At 39.6% G+C, this 14,010-nt stretch overlaps 3 protein-coding genes and 1 long non-coding RNA gene across 12 annotated transcripts in view; 2 read left to right on the plus strand and 2 right to left on the minus strand.

Moving 5' to 3' along the window:
• LOC134870631 (protein phosphatase 1 regulatory subunit 1B-like) overlaps positions 1 to 1,244 on the plus strand; it is a 34,842-nt gene extending 33,598 nt beyond the window's left edge. For all 5 annotated transcript variants that reach the window (XM_063892890.1, XM_063892891.1, XM_063892892.1 and 2 more), the window contains one exon: positions 38 to 1,244. In XM_063892890.1, the coding sequence (XP_063748960.1) occupies positions 38 to 168 (131 nt within the window). In that variant the 3' untranslated portion in view covers positions 169 to 1,244. The remainder of the gene's footprint in view (positions 1 to 37) is intronic.
• A 442-nt stretch (positions 1,245 to 1,686) lies between these two features.
• On the minus strand, positions 1,687 to 3,956 carry LOC134870630 (phenylethanolamine N-methyltransferase-like). 2 transcript variants are annotated; one of them, XM_063892888.1, is made up of 3 exons: positions 3,785 to 3,956; positions 3,312 to 3,522; positions 1,687 to 2,634 (listed from the first exon to the last, which is right to left on the minus strand). In XM_063892888.1, exons 1-3 carry the CDS (start codon positions 3,954 to 3,956, stop codon positions 2,196 to 2,198), a joined length of 822 nt encoding a protein of 273 aa, XP_063748958.1. In that variant the 3' UTR covers positions 1,687 to 2,195. The 2 variants fall into 2 exon arrangements, with proteins under 2 accessions (XP_063748958.1, XP_063748959.1); XM_063892889.1 differs by having other exon boundaries at positions 3,312 to 3,423; positions 3,785 to 3,938.
• A 1,548-nt stretch (positions 3,957 to 5,504) lies between these two features.
• LOC134871179 (uncharacterized) lies at positions 5,505 to 7,104 on the minus strand. Its single transcript, XR_010166640.1, has 3 exons — positions 6,936 to 7,104; positions 6,194 to 6,370; positions 5,505 to 6,100 (listed from the first exon to the last, which is right to left on the minus strand). It is a non-coding gene; the product is annotated as an uncharacterized LOC134871179 (long non-coding RNA).
• A 1,280-nt stretch (positions 7,105 to 8,384) lies between these two features.
• Positions 8,385 to 14,010, plus strand: part of aldh18a1 (aldehyde dehydrogenase 18 family, member A1) — a 28,694-nt gene continuing 23,068 nt past the window's right edge. For 3 of the 4 annotated variants that reach the window (XR_010166587.1, XM_063892885.1, XM_063892883.1), the window contains exons 1-11: positions 8,386 to 8,692; positions 8,886 to 8,995; positions 10,193 to 10,344; positions 10,849 to 10,998; positions 11,332 to 11,436; positions 11,524 to 11,676; positions 12,176 to 12,266; positions 12,655 to 12,779; positions 13,090 to 13,234; positions 13,438 to 13,511; positions 13,727 to 13,826. Coding sequence is in view for 3 of the 4 variants with exons in the window: in XM_063892885.1 (XP_063748955.1) it covers positions 8,905 to 8,995; positions 10,193 to 10,344; positions 10,849 to 10,998; positions 11,332 to 11,436; positions 11,524 to 11,676; positions 12,176 to 12,266; positions 12,655 to 12,779; positions 13,090 to 13,234; positions 13,438 to 13,511; positions 13,727 to 13,826 (1,186 nt within the window). In the remaining variant the exon portion in view is untranslated. Of the gene's footprint in view, positions 8,693 to 8,885; positions 8,996 to 10,192; positions 10,345 to 10,848; positions 10,999 to 11,331; positions 11,437 to 11,523; positions 11,677 to 12,175; positions 12,267 to 12,654; positions 12,780 to 13,089; positions 13,235 to 13,437; positions 13,512 to 13,726; positions 13,827 to 14,010 lie in introns of all 4 variants that reach the window. The other variant, XM_063892884.1, reaches the window with a different exon arrangement.

The following is a 14,010-nucleotide window of genomic DNA, read 5'->3' on the forward strand; positions in this document are numbered from 1 at the left end:
GTCATTCCTTACGCTTTTAAAATCCCTTTCTTGTCAGATCCAAGGGAAGAAAGTCACCCACTTAGGGATCAGTGTGCTCAGCTGGACAGTTTGACAGAAAGTGCTGAGCTCAGCCTTCACCGCAGTGACGAAGAGGAGGCAAAAGAAAGAGAAGAAAAAGGAGAATGACTCAAGAACAGAGCACCAACGAGTGTTAGTTTGGAGCAGACTAGGAGAACTGTGTGTTGTTGAAGTCTGTGAGTGTGCAACAAAAAAAGTTGAATGTGGAGGAGAGAGAGAGTAAGGAAATCAGATTGTATTGAGGAAGGTCAGAATATTAATGAGCAAGTATGCAGAAAAGTTCAACCTGAGACTTGTGAGGCACATTTAGGCCTTGGGCAACAGATGAAGCAAGGGGAAAATTCTATTCAGCCAAGGACACTGCACAGGAAATATGAAAACTGCAAAGAACTGTGGCCATTTCCTCAAGCAAATAAGTGTGGGCTGTCTTTTTAGGTTTAATGGATTTTTTTCCAGAAAATATGTAAGACTTTTATTCAGCTTATTTACATCATACAGGTGTACAACGTGATACTGGTGCTAGAAACACACACCTCAAAACCAATTAGAAAAATAAATGATGTACACTGCTCAAGATAAGATACATATACAACAATATTATCTGTAGTTTAAAGTGTATCAATGTTTTTATAGCCCTGGTGAGGGAGGTATTTTAAAGAATGTGTCACACTGTTCAACCAATGACTGTGAGGCTATTACATAACATAATACACATATACTACATGACATGCTATACTACAGTGTGATAAGTATACAGTGCACGGTGTTATCGGAAAGGCAAACCCTTTTGGAATTGAACCAAGAAATTGTAAACCAAAACCAAACCACTCTTTCAGTTTGCTTTCCTCAACCTTGTAGACATTTGCGTGCAAGGTCAAGGCGGTTGGATTACAGACGATCTGAGCGCAACTACTCACAGCAGTTGAGACGAAATTATATCCGAGTAATCCAACTAATCATGATAATGCAGCGCTGTTTTTCCCTTTTGATATTACGAACAGACTTTTTGTAACACCGAGATTAGGAGGCATGATCCGTTTCGGATGTCAGAGATCAGTGGGAACCAAAATTAGACCTATTTTTTCAGAAAATATTTAGTATGGTGAGCATGAAGGTTAATTCTGACCTTGTAAATAAATCATGTTTTGTGTTTGTTGCTAATCAATAAATAACAATGGGCTGTTGATGTTGACATTATTATGTATGAATGTACAATGCTACTATCATATTTATTTTCTAAGATCAGACAAAAAGCTTGGTTTGGCTTTTCAGTGCCCAAAGAGTCAACGAGACAATTTAGACCACGTTTACCAAGGTTACTGTCTTCCCTTAGGAGTGAAAAAAAACCCAGTTCATTACAAACAGTTATTATCCCTTATTTTTAGACAAATCTGTCAAACATACAGGAAGACAGTTTTGGTATATTGCTGATATTTCAGAAACAACTCGTGTTAAATACTTATGACAAAATCGTTTTCTGGGATGCATATCTAACAATTAAACTTAATACCAATGCAACTGTTAAGATTAACCCCTTGAATTGCTGACAAATAGTATTTAAGTTTATAATACTATCAGTCTGAGAGAAGAACATATCAGGAAATAAGAATTGCTTTAAGGTCTTTATTCACATATCACAAATTACAAACAAGACAGGCAATTCATTAACAGTTAATCGAAATATAGGTATATCAAAATATACAGTTTATAAACTGCTTGGAAAATGCTATGTTATGTCAATAGTTGATATGTTTAAAACAAGATTTGAAGCATGATATTCTCAATGCTGTAGTTGCTGTGTTTGAACTGCAGGAGGCAATGTGTAATACATTTCTAACTTTGGGACCAACCAAAGGGAATGTGTCACCCTCAGAAAGGACGCTTAATGGACCAATGAAATAAAATAGAATGAAGTAAAATGATTTATTCACATGTTTTTGTCTGAATTGTTTTCCCTCACCCCATACCAAGGTTAAAAGATATGTTGGTATTATTAATAGCATCACTGATACTCATTTTTATTTAAATCATCTGCTGTGCTAAATAATGCATTTACAGGCTTTATCTATAATATTTTTATCTGGATACTTACTCTCACTTTTACTACTGTTTATTTATTTTATTTTCTCGTACTTTCACTCCTTGATTGCCTTTACAAAAAATACCCCGGACACGTCATCCACCCCCACCCTCATGTCCTGAGGCAGTGTGTAAACCTCCAGCCTGATCAGGGTGTAGCCGCTCTCCTTCAAACTGGCACAGACCTGGGCCTCATTCAGTGGGACCACAGGGATCCTCACCCCAGGCCCCCCAAAATAATAACTCTCTCCAAGGGCACCGATGAGAAGGAGATGTCCACCGGTGCGGAGGAGCCTTCCGATGTGGCCCAGGGCTCTGGTGAAGGCAGCCAGGTCAGGGCTCACGCTCTCCAAACAGAAGCAGGACACCAGACAGTCTGCCCCTTCTGAAGGAAGGGCGTCAAGGGCCAGAGGCTGAGGGCGGTGCACATCAACGGGGACGATGTCGGTGATGACCTGACGTAGCTTGGCAGCCTTCTCTGTCCAGGCTGAGGGCCTAGACACAATATTAATGATTAGATTAAAAAAGGCTATTTTAAATGCAGATGTACAATACAGCATTAGGACTAATATGTAGCACTTTCAATACAATTCATTCCCCAAAACTGAATATTTGCATGGTAATTATATACATTGGACATTCATGGTCCCCGGAGGTTAAACCCTAATAATTGGTGAAATAGAATTGTTGGATGGATGGCCATCGAATCTGGAGCCCTCATTCATGTCTCTAACAGAATTCATTATAATCTGTTTAGTAATCCCCTAACCTTTCATCTAGCATTATCATCAGGTCATAATGTATCCTAAACAAAGGATATTCTCCTCTCTCTCAGCTTTGTTTTACTTTTATTATTGTTACAGTAGGTGCAGTACAGCGATGATTCAATGCTTAATGAGACAGCCACAAAAATCTTGGCACAAGAAAAGGGAAATTGAAGTAAGAAACTCCATAATGCTATTATCCTTTAAAAAACAAAAAAGATCAATTGATTCCCATAAATCAATTTAACAATAAAGAAAACTTTTTTTTCCCCCCAAGGACAACATTTACACTAAAAATATTAGTCCTTTGCTGATCATGAAACTAGTCTCAAAACTATTATTCTTGGTGAGTGATATTTCAAGAAACTGTGAGCCTTCGAACAGAGTGTAAAGGGGATTGCTGTATACCGTCGTCCCTCCAGCTTGCAGACGTGCTGCAGGTATGGTGTCCAGTCCAGGTTGCAGCCTCCCTCGTTGTCCAGCCAGCCCCTCAGCTCCTGCCTGTTGACCTCCAGGAAGTCTGTGAGGAGCACCTTGTTGAAAACCTCACAGCCACTCAGCACCTGGTACAGAGTGGGACCTGAACCTATGTCCACCAGCAGCTCACCTCTCACATCACCTGGAAAAAGTATCCAGGCTCAACATAATTTGAGGACCTCAAAACATGTTGAGGTTCCTCATCACCCCCCTCTTCATCTTATTCAGAAGGTATTGTTGTGAAATTGACCTAAACTATTACTATAGTATTGTTTTATTTATATCTATTTTTAAAGACACTAATAGCATATGTTTACCATATCATTTTTAAATCAGCCAATATGTTGAACACAATATTATTTGTTTTCAATATTTTCACATGACCCATCACCCCGTCTCCTTACCTTCAGTGAAGGCTCTGTGCAGGCATGCCAGTTTCCAAGGCACAATGCTGTCCTTTCTGTCAAAATCTGCCCGTGGTGGAGTGTAGTTATACTGCAGATATGCAGCAGGATCAAATCCCTGGTAGCAGGCTGCCATGGCCGCTACTCCATTCACTTTTCCCTTTCCTTCCATCCTTATGTTTCCTTTGTGACTCTATCACCTCCTTTTAGTGATCAGCCTTCAGGTGCACCTCTACCACATTCAGCCTCCTTATATATTCTGTGTTTGTGGGTGTTTTTTGTGTCATTTGATGTGTGTCAATGCTTTGGGCTACTCTGAGTATCATGGGCAGAGATAGAGATCCTGTTTTTGGTCCCGTGTTGCTGCCAGATAGCATTTGTTTTGTTCGCGTTCCCCTCCCTGAGGCGCTGATACCATCAGATCAGGGGGGCTTCCTCCAACACTAGTACCACTAATGGACTCCTCACATGGCTTCCTGGTCTTCCACCTACCTCTCAGAGCCCCGCCATATCTCCACAATCACTCTAAAGTGCATTTAACGTGCAAAAGATAGACCAGTTTCATCTCAGGCAGCCCTGTTTGAAAGACACAAACAGATCAGTCTCCATGTCCTTTTTGCCATTTGACTTTGATGATCTTTATTGCTGAGTGGCAGAGAGATGGGAAATGGAGTAGGAGCCAAGGAGAGGAATAGTCTCATGTTGACAGGAGAAAGTGGATGATTTCAAAACTATTGGTTTTTGTGGAAGCTGTTAATATTTGTGTCAATATATTCCAAAATATAAACGGTATCACAAAGTCCATCAAAGAGGAGCAATGTGTTAGAGGAAGGACACAAAAATCGAAATGATAGAAAACCTCTTTCAAAAGAAATCTTTGAAGAACAGAGTTGCAGAACTTGTTGGGGATTCAATATTTATTTAATTGGTCAGTATTTATTTATGTAGGTACATAATACATTAAGGAGACACATTTAAAGATCAGGTTTATAGAAATCTTCTTACTTCAGATGTTCAGTATTCTGGTTTTTTTTGTACCAGGGAGTGGAACCATTTTTTTTATAGCTCAATTATAAATAACTTGGTGAATTGTTAAACCACTAGCCACAGTGGCCAGCTGACTAAACACTGAGTTTCATCCCTTAATTGAATTAATTTTCTGTCTATTCCTAGCATATCCCGAAGCAGCAGCTGAAACAATGTGGTATGGAGCCATGTAGAAATAAAACGTATTCTGTCCAGGCAACACCTCACTCATCCCTGGCAGCTGAACCAGAATCAAGAATGCACACACACATAAACAAAGACACACACACCCTGACCCTCCTCAGACATCCGAAATATTACAATGACCAAGGGAGATGAGATATTTTGGATGTGGATTTCTGCACAGGGGTCTAGTTTAAATTAGAATATTTGGAGATTACAATTAGAGTCAGGCAGGGTAAAAGGGGTTGAACGTTTTTTATTTTCCAAGGGAATGCAAATGCAAAGAATGCTAAAATCCCTCTGGCATTACCTCTGTGTCTGCAAACAGTCAGTGTTTATGTTTTTGGACAGAAATTTGATTATAAAACCTGTGATATTTTCACATTACATTTAAAAACGTAAACATAATATATATGTTTTTAATATATGAAGAGTCCAGTAATTACTTGTTGCAACAATTAAATGTACTCATTAATGTTGAGATTAACAGAAAAGGCAATGTGAATCCATATTAAATACATGGAAGTTTTATTTTTGATCTCATAATTTCTTCAATTGTACACATCGCTATATCAAAATCTATGCTAATGCTAATCTTGAAACAAACAACGAAAAATACTACTGTTACTATAAAGTGGAATCTCTCTGCAACAGTAACAAACAATCAAACATACTGATTATTTTTACATGTCATAATTTAACCAACAAAACAAATTATATTGCAACAAGAAACTAGTTGTATTGCATAAATGAACTATAGTAATTCCTCAAACTGAAAACAAGAATACACATTTTGCATTTGTTAAAATATTTTTTCAAGGGCAAAAAATTCCGACCAGGAACCTTGGCAACTTTTTCATCTTTCCCATTCTCTCACTTGTATCTTAAGCAGTGCTCTTTGCTCCTGTGGTTGCATATAATATGATATTAGCTTGTTGCACCTTCGGCCCAGTCGCAGACGGGTTGAACGTAGACTGATGGGGTCGTCTGGTCGGTTGCGTTTTGGGATGTAGGTAATTCCTGCTGATGGCCCCAGAAAGGAAACGCTGGAGGAGCCTCCTGGCCTCCCCGTGTTTTCCTGAGTGCTCTTCCTCCGTCACGCTTGGCCTGAAAGATATTTTCTTTATAAAATCTGTATTTATTTCACAAACATGCCAGCCAAAATGTGTAAAACTGTTGATGGAGAAGATGGTCAGTAACCTCTGCTGATGTTGTGGCAAGAGGGTGACGCTGTGCCATTGAGCCATATATCTCTGTCCTCTCTGCCAGTCCTCTTCCAGGACGCTGCATTCCAGCTCCGCTCTACCTTCACCAGCCGCACTACACATGCTTGCTGCCTCTAACCAAACTTGCCACCAGTCCTGTCTGGATCACCGTCTGGATGAGAGGGATCAGTTTAAATGAATAGGCAGAAACTCACACCCTGTGTATTGCTTCTAAATTAAGGACATGGCAGCATTTGTTCTTCAAGTACATCCAGATACTGACAGCTTTGTTCAAAAATAACTCAGAACAGAAACATATGGAGTTGTAGCTTAAAGGTTATGTATGAATAACATATCACTGTCCAGCTTTATTGGATGAACTGTTGAAAAGTTAGTTTTAAGACACTTTTGTGCTCATTAATAAATTAGTCCATGCAGTTCGCATACATCCTTATTTGCTATTGTCAAATTTGAATAGTTATTCTCTTGTTTTCTGATGTTTTGTGCTGTAAGAATATGTACCTTAAAGAAATCTAACTGATTTTTTTTGTGAAGTTTCGTCACTTTGCACATCATATGAAATCTGGTCATGAGGGTACAAATAATTTAGTTTTCAATGTCATTTAATACTCATTTTGGTTTTTGTAAATAAAATAAAGAGTATTAAAAACATTCTTGTGCGAAATAAAGTAATCAAAATGTTAGAATGTTAGAAAGAAAACAGCAACCAAACTTACTTTTCTGCTCTTCTTCTTTCTACTCACTCCTTTTCCGTTCACTTCTGGAAATCTTTCCCTTTGACGTTTGACTTTGTCAGAACTTTTCTTTAGATAGATTGTTATCCTTCATGGAAACACTACAGCTCCTCTGATCTGCTTTTCTTCAGTGGATAACTGGTCAGCTAGGGTGTGTGGGGTGAGTATTAAGAGGGGTTTTATAGTTGTGTTGCTGCAGCTATTTTAGACCTGCTCTGCTACCACTGAGTCATGCTGATATTAGCAACAATCAACATAATGGCACTCGGACAATGGAGCTGATTAGCTGAGGCACAATGAATGAAGCACACAAACACACACACTCTGCAACCTGATTTCTTAATTTATGTTTCAAATCCAAAGAAGCCTTAACCTAAACTTCCACAGGTTATTACATCCACAGCATCTGCAACAGCCCACTCAGCACACTCCCATTATTAAACAGCTTGGAGACATCTCTGCATTATGTATTGCCAAACAGATCATGTCTATATACAGTATGTAAAATGTTTAAACTAATATCTATATCCATCAGAACTAACTTTCAAGTCAAGTTACATGCAATGTTTAAGTAAGACAAATACACACACACACACACACACACACACACACACACACACACACACACACACACACACACACACACACACACACACACACACACACACACACACACACACACACACACACACACAATTAGTAGATTAGTGGAGCCAGGACTAAGGTAAGGGTCAGTTCCTTCCCCTGAGTCAGATGGACGGATAACAGAGCGATGAGGAGGAGGAGGAACACAGAAGAACAGATAAAGGGCAGCAGCAGACAACAGAAAAAAGAACAGGACAGATATAATGGAATAATACACATTTAGCCAGAGCTACAGGAGCCAATTTAGTTATCTATCGTCCTAGGGGCAGTGGAAGTCCTGCAGTTTCATTCAAATCTGCTTTGGGTTACTTTTTATTTTGTCACAGCAGCATAGCGCAGGTAAAAAAAACCTTTCATCTCTACTGTGTTCATGTGATTTGTCCAACACACGGTGCAAATGACAGGTGCACAAGGTAATGGAAAAACTAATTAGGACAGTTGGTTCCTCCTAAAACAGTGTTTTTAAAAAAATTAGTTTCAGATTGATGAACTGAGATTATAACTAGTGTAAAACATGGAGGGTTGCAGGGTTACATAGCTACTGTATGGATACAGCTACCATCCAGTTCTACTATCTAGATATAGAAACAATAACTTATTAAATATGGGTCATACATTTTATTTTATTTTTTCAAGTATCGTTGTTTGAAAACATTTATCACGATGCCTTTATGTTGAAAGTGTCTCTTCCGTTCGTTTTCCGCATTTCGCCGGCTGGCACTTACGCCACTTCCTTCTACTACATCTCCAATTTACGATACTTTCTCGGTTGTGAAACAATATTAACTTAATGTCAACGCGAAAAAAAAAGTGATATCATATACTGTAATTCCTTAAGTTGCAATTGTATTTACGAACAGTGTGGAAACACCGTCCTTTTAAACTTAGTTGCAAACAGCATTGACCGTTTCATCAGCAGGACAGCTCTTCCATCAAGGGAGGAGCGTGCACATGCAGAGCCCACCTCTGCTGAAGTATTTTTGTGATAAACGCAGGAAAAAAGGATTAAATAAGATGTGCAAAACTCAATAGAAGTCGTTAGACAGGGCTAGCACATACACAAGACAAGCCAAACTGGGACTTCAGGAGTTCAGGTAAGAACAAACGCTTAACCACAACTTTAGCATCTAACAAGTAGAGGTAATACCGTTCTTACTGTGAATTTCAACACAATGCATCACTTTAGGTAAACTGCTTTTCTCTAATTTGTCTCAATAATACTACAGTTAAATGTCTTAGATGCTGATATGTTTTGCATGTCTCACTCTCTGTATGCACATGTCACAGTAAAGGCACTAAACTGACCATGCTGCTACGAAGGCTGACCCTGTGTTCTAGGATCCCTTTGGATTACCCGAGACGAGTTTGTGGGTTTCTCACCAGACCACTGACACAAGGCAAGCCATGCTACAGAGCCACTCTGTGACACTGTTTATCCCATGCAAACAGTCTGTTTGCCATTCATCCAACATACTGGATGACGGAGAAGTAAAACAACAAACTTTCTACCCCGGATCTTTTAATAGAAATAGATTATGTTCTCATATGAATGCCCTTCTGCTGAGCATTTTGCTGGATTAGTCACATGTCAGAATATTTAAGTAATATTTAAAGCAAAAGTACCAAATGTTTTCTATTTCTAGCATGGGAGGTTTGAGGATGTTCTGCATTACTTTATTTTATGTGAAAGTTAACTGAATTCATCTTTGGCTTTAGTCAACTGTGAATGATTTCACTGTTTTCTGACATTATTTAGACCCAACAACTTGTTAGTGAAAAAATATTTTTAGTTGCAGGCCTTAAAATAAAACAGTTCTGATTGTGTATCAAGCCTTTTTCTGTTTTATATTACTGTAATGTTAGGGGGATATTTAGACGTGCTCTTACGAAAAAGCAATTTGAAGAGTTCTTCTGAGCGTCAGAGATAGTGTGATGGCCGTTTGTATTTATGTATTCTTACAAATGATTTACTAAAAAGTAACAGACTGATGGATAATGTGAATAATTCTTTTCAGATTTATAATGCATTTGTGTCAGTCTTTTGTACACGCAGGAATGTGTATTTTCTCAATGTCAACATAGTCAATAGTGTCTGCAGGCAGATGTGGTGAATGTTTAAGTGCTCCTGGTAAACTGCTGATGTAACATACTGGATCTCTCTCTGTCCCTCTCTCTTTCTCTCTCTGCCCCTCTCTGTCTGTCTGTCCCTCTCTCTCTCTCTCTCTGTTTCTCTTTGCGCTTCATTGCTAAAGAGAGATGTGTAATGTCAGCACAGGCTATTCTGCCTGTCCTGTTGATGTGGCAGTTTGAAGGCTGTGATTATCTGTTTCCCAGGTTACATATGAATGTAGGGGAGGGCTTAACTGTGTTTGTCTCAGTCATGTGATTGTATAGTGATTAAATCAAATGTAATGCTATAGTGATACACTATAACATCCAAGTTTATGAATAATAGTCCTATCTATTATGGCAATATTTTTCTGATGCATACTATGTACTACTCCTTTGGTTTTGCAATGAATCACTTTAAAATTAGAGCTCAAACAGAGCTTTTCAGCGGTCATGTAAAAATAACATCTTTTCCTTTTATATAGTTCCCAAGCGGAGGGCCCATGGGAACCCCTTTGCACACCGTGGTGAACTGCATCAGGCCAAGAGGGTCGTGGTGAAGCTTGGCAGTGCTGTGGTCACCCGTGGTGATGAATGTGGCCTGGCTCTGGGGAGGCTCGCCTCCATCGTGGAGCAGGTGAGAAGACAAATACCAGTATAGTATAAAATAGGTTCAAAATAACTTTTAAGATAATTCTCTCACATTAAAAAAAAAAAGGTACTTGTCAACCTCCTGAAGTCCAGTCATGCAGATTGTTTTATTTTCCTAGCTATTAGATTTTTTTTTTAGCACAACAGAACAATAGGTCAATTGAATTTTTGTTTAATTGAATAAAGAGTCCATGTTACTCTACCAAACATGCTTTGAAATCATGTTACTGTTCATGATTTGTGCACTACAAGCACAATCCCATTGACCCCATGGTATTTGGATGGGGTAGAAGCAGACAAATGATACATTTGAAGCTAATTAAAATTAATATCGTGGCTATTAACCACAAGTGGTAAGTAAGAAAACACACATTTTCTTCTGTTAATTTGGGTGAACAACCTTTTAAGGCTGCCTCCTCTGAGCCTTGAATGGAGAACAAGTGAGCCCAGCTGTTGTCCATTTCCCCTAATTGGGTGAATTGACCTGCAGGTGGCCATGCTGCAGAATCAAGGCAGGGAGATGATGATTGTCACCAGTGGAGCGGTGGCATTTGGCAAGCAAAGATTAAGACATGAGATCCTGCTGTCCCAGAGTGTCCGACAGGCGTTGCACTCAGGACACAATCAGCTCAATGACATGGTAAGGAAAGGTGGAGGAATCTGTTGAGGCTTCAAGTAATGTTAAAGTATTTCTCTTTATAGTTTTACATTTTTCAACTGACAAGAAATGTTATTATATATTTAGTTTTTTTAAATTAAATGTCAGAAATTGTCCAAAATATTGATCAAAGCTCAAGGTGACTTTGTTAAATGGCTTGTTTTGTCCAAAGAAGCCAAGAAATATTTAAATATGTGGCTATAATCAGATTTTAGACTGAGTTTAATAGTTGATAACTAATCAATACACCTTGCAGCTTTAGTTGAAGGCATAATCTGTTTATTCAGTGAATCAATTTACTGTATTTTGCTGCAGTCTGTGCCGGTGCTGGAGGCCCGGGCCTGTGCTGCTGCTGGACAGAGTGGGTTAATGGCGCTGTATGAGGCCATGTTCACCCAATACAGCACCTGCACTGCACAGGTAAAATCATTACTTGGAAATGCTCAAGAAACATATTACAGAGTGACATTTGTCATCTCTCTCACTCTCTGTTCACTCTGCTGTCAGGTCCTGGTTACAAATCTAGATTTCCACGATGACCAAAAGAGGCAGAATCTGAACAGCACTCTGCAGGAGCTGCTGCGTATGAACATCGTGCCCATCATCAACACCAACGACGCTGTGGTGCCCCCGCCGGAGCCCAACAGCGACCTGCAGGGGGTAAGTGTGGGTATAGATAGCATGGGGGGGGGGGGGGGTGATGATGGCAGCAGGGGTGCCGAAGGGATCGGAAGAGACGGTGATGATGAAGTGACTGTTCATTAGCGGCAGGATTTCTTTCATGTGCTTCTGTCCTACTTTACCTGCAAGAAAAACCATGTGATAATTCCTTCTCTCTCATTCCATCTCTACTTCTTACTTGCATGTATATTAAAAACGTGCATAGACTTTATTTGTTTTTTCTTTATTTCAGTTAATCATTCAGAATAAGAAACTGCAGTTGCACAAAAACTGAACATCTAGTTGAAAAAGATACATTTCTCTATGGCAGGCCCTAAAATGTGCCCCAATGGTCCAGCAGAGTGACAGTTCTGTAACAGAAGATATTTGTCTTTCTTTTTTTTTATCAGCCTGCTTCTAACCTTTAAGAAAAGGCAGTTTGAAGATGGTTTACTTTCTGTCTTAAGGAGCTTACTTCAGCACTTTTCCGGTTCTGTAGGTGATCAGCATTAAGGACAATGACAGTCTGGCAGCACGGCTAGCTGTGGAGATGAAGGCTGACCTCCTTATAGCGCTGTCTGACGTGGAAGGTATGTGCGTTACCACAACAACAGTCTGGGTCAGCTGTTAGGTAACAACACCATCTGTCTGCGCTATTCACTGGGAGAAAAAAACCCCCACTCCTAACAGGGTCAACTGAGAGTCATACAGAGACAAACAGACACCTTCTGCCTACTTGTTTGAAACTGATGCTGATGATGTGCCCACGAGGTGTGTGTGCATGTGAGTGTCACATGGCTGAGGATCTGTTCAGTATCGATTGAGAAGATTTTAAAAAGTGACTGAGAATCATCATTATTTTTATCCAGCTATTTATTATCATTTTTTTTGTTTGTTTTTAGGATTAATTATGCTTTGTTGTGTATTAGAAACCCATGTGTCGGCTAATAGTTTGTGTAACAATTGTAAATGTCCTAGGTCTGTTCAACAGCCCCCCTGGAACAGATGACGCCAAGCTCCTTGACATCTTCTACCCCGGGGACCAGCACACCATCACATATGGCACAAAGTCCAGAGTTGGGCTTGGAGGCATGGAGGCCAAGGTATGTTATTAATGACTATGTAGAAAACAGTTTGTTTACATTCAAGTAAAAAGCATTGTGTTACTAGAAATTCATCAGATACGCAGACTTCAAGCCTGTTATGTCCTACTCTTATCCAGAGACTCTACTAAATGTTAATCTTCAGAATATTGTTAAAGATTAAACCAGGTGGCTTGCCATTTTTAACAAAAAATGTTTGTCGTTTCGGAATCGCTGGCCTACACTCAATAGTAAACGCAAAGTCAAATCTAGCTCCTTTCAAATGATATCTGTCTTTAGTTTAGAGACATTTCTTTCTTTCTCTCTGCAGGTCAAGGCTGCCCTGTGGGCTCTGCAAGGTGGCACCTCAGTGGTCATCGCCAACGGCATCCACCCTAAAGTAACAGGTCATGTGATCACCGACATTGTGGAGGGCAAGAAGGTTGGAACCTTCTTCTCCGAGATCAAACCTGCAGGTGAATTCACCAGGGCTGCATGCGTTCTTTACCAACCTCTTATCACCTTTGTATCATTGCTGCAATACATTAAAATGAAATGAGTTGTAAACAAATAAAGTTATAACCTGGCTGATGGTAGGATCGGATTTGTTATAGGACTGTTTGATTAGTTTGTATAGTTGATAAACTTGATGTCTGTCCTGTCCCTGACCCGTCACTAGGCCCAACTCTGGAGCATCAGACAGAAGTGGCACGTAACTCTGGAAGAACGCTGGCATCTCTGCTCCCAGACAAGGTGCCACAATGTCTTTCAAAAAAGATGTCTTTTGTTGTGTTCTTGTCCGTTGTGTTTATGGTTGATGTTTTTTTTCTTTTAACTATACAGTATATTATATACACCTAAACGGATAGGCCTAATCTTAGCTTTTATCAGATAAAGAGAAACACTGACCTCTTGTGGATAGATGTGCTCCATGCTCATCCTGCCTGTGTTGTGTTGCCTGTTGTCAGAGGAGTGAGATCATCTGCCATCTAGCAGAGCTGTTGACTGAAAGACAGGAAGAGATTCTGGCTGCCAATAAAATGGACATGGACCTGGCTGTAAATACAGGTAACAGACACCCACAATGAATCATTTTGTCAGGTCTACAGATAATGAAGCTGTATAGTACCTGCTGAAGTTTTAAGCAGATGCACATTTTCCTATATATATTAATGTTAACCCTAACAGAAATGATTTAAGAGGAGCTTGTGTATGTACACTATGTATACGACACCCATTTCATTGTGTATAT

This window comes from Eleginops maclovinus, chromosome 10 (assembly GCF_036324505.1).
Source record: "Eleginops maclovinus isolate JMC-PN-2008 ecotype Puerto Natales chromosome 10, JC_Emac_rtc_rv5, whole genome shotgun sequence".
Lineage (NCBI taxonomy): Eukaryota > Metazoa > Chordata > Actinopteri > Perciformes > Eleginopidae > Eleginops > Eleginops maclovinus.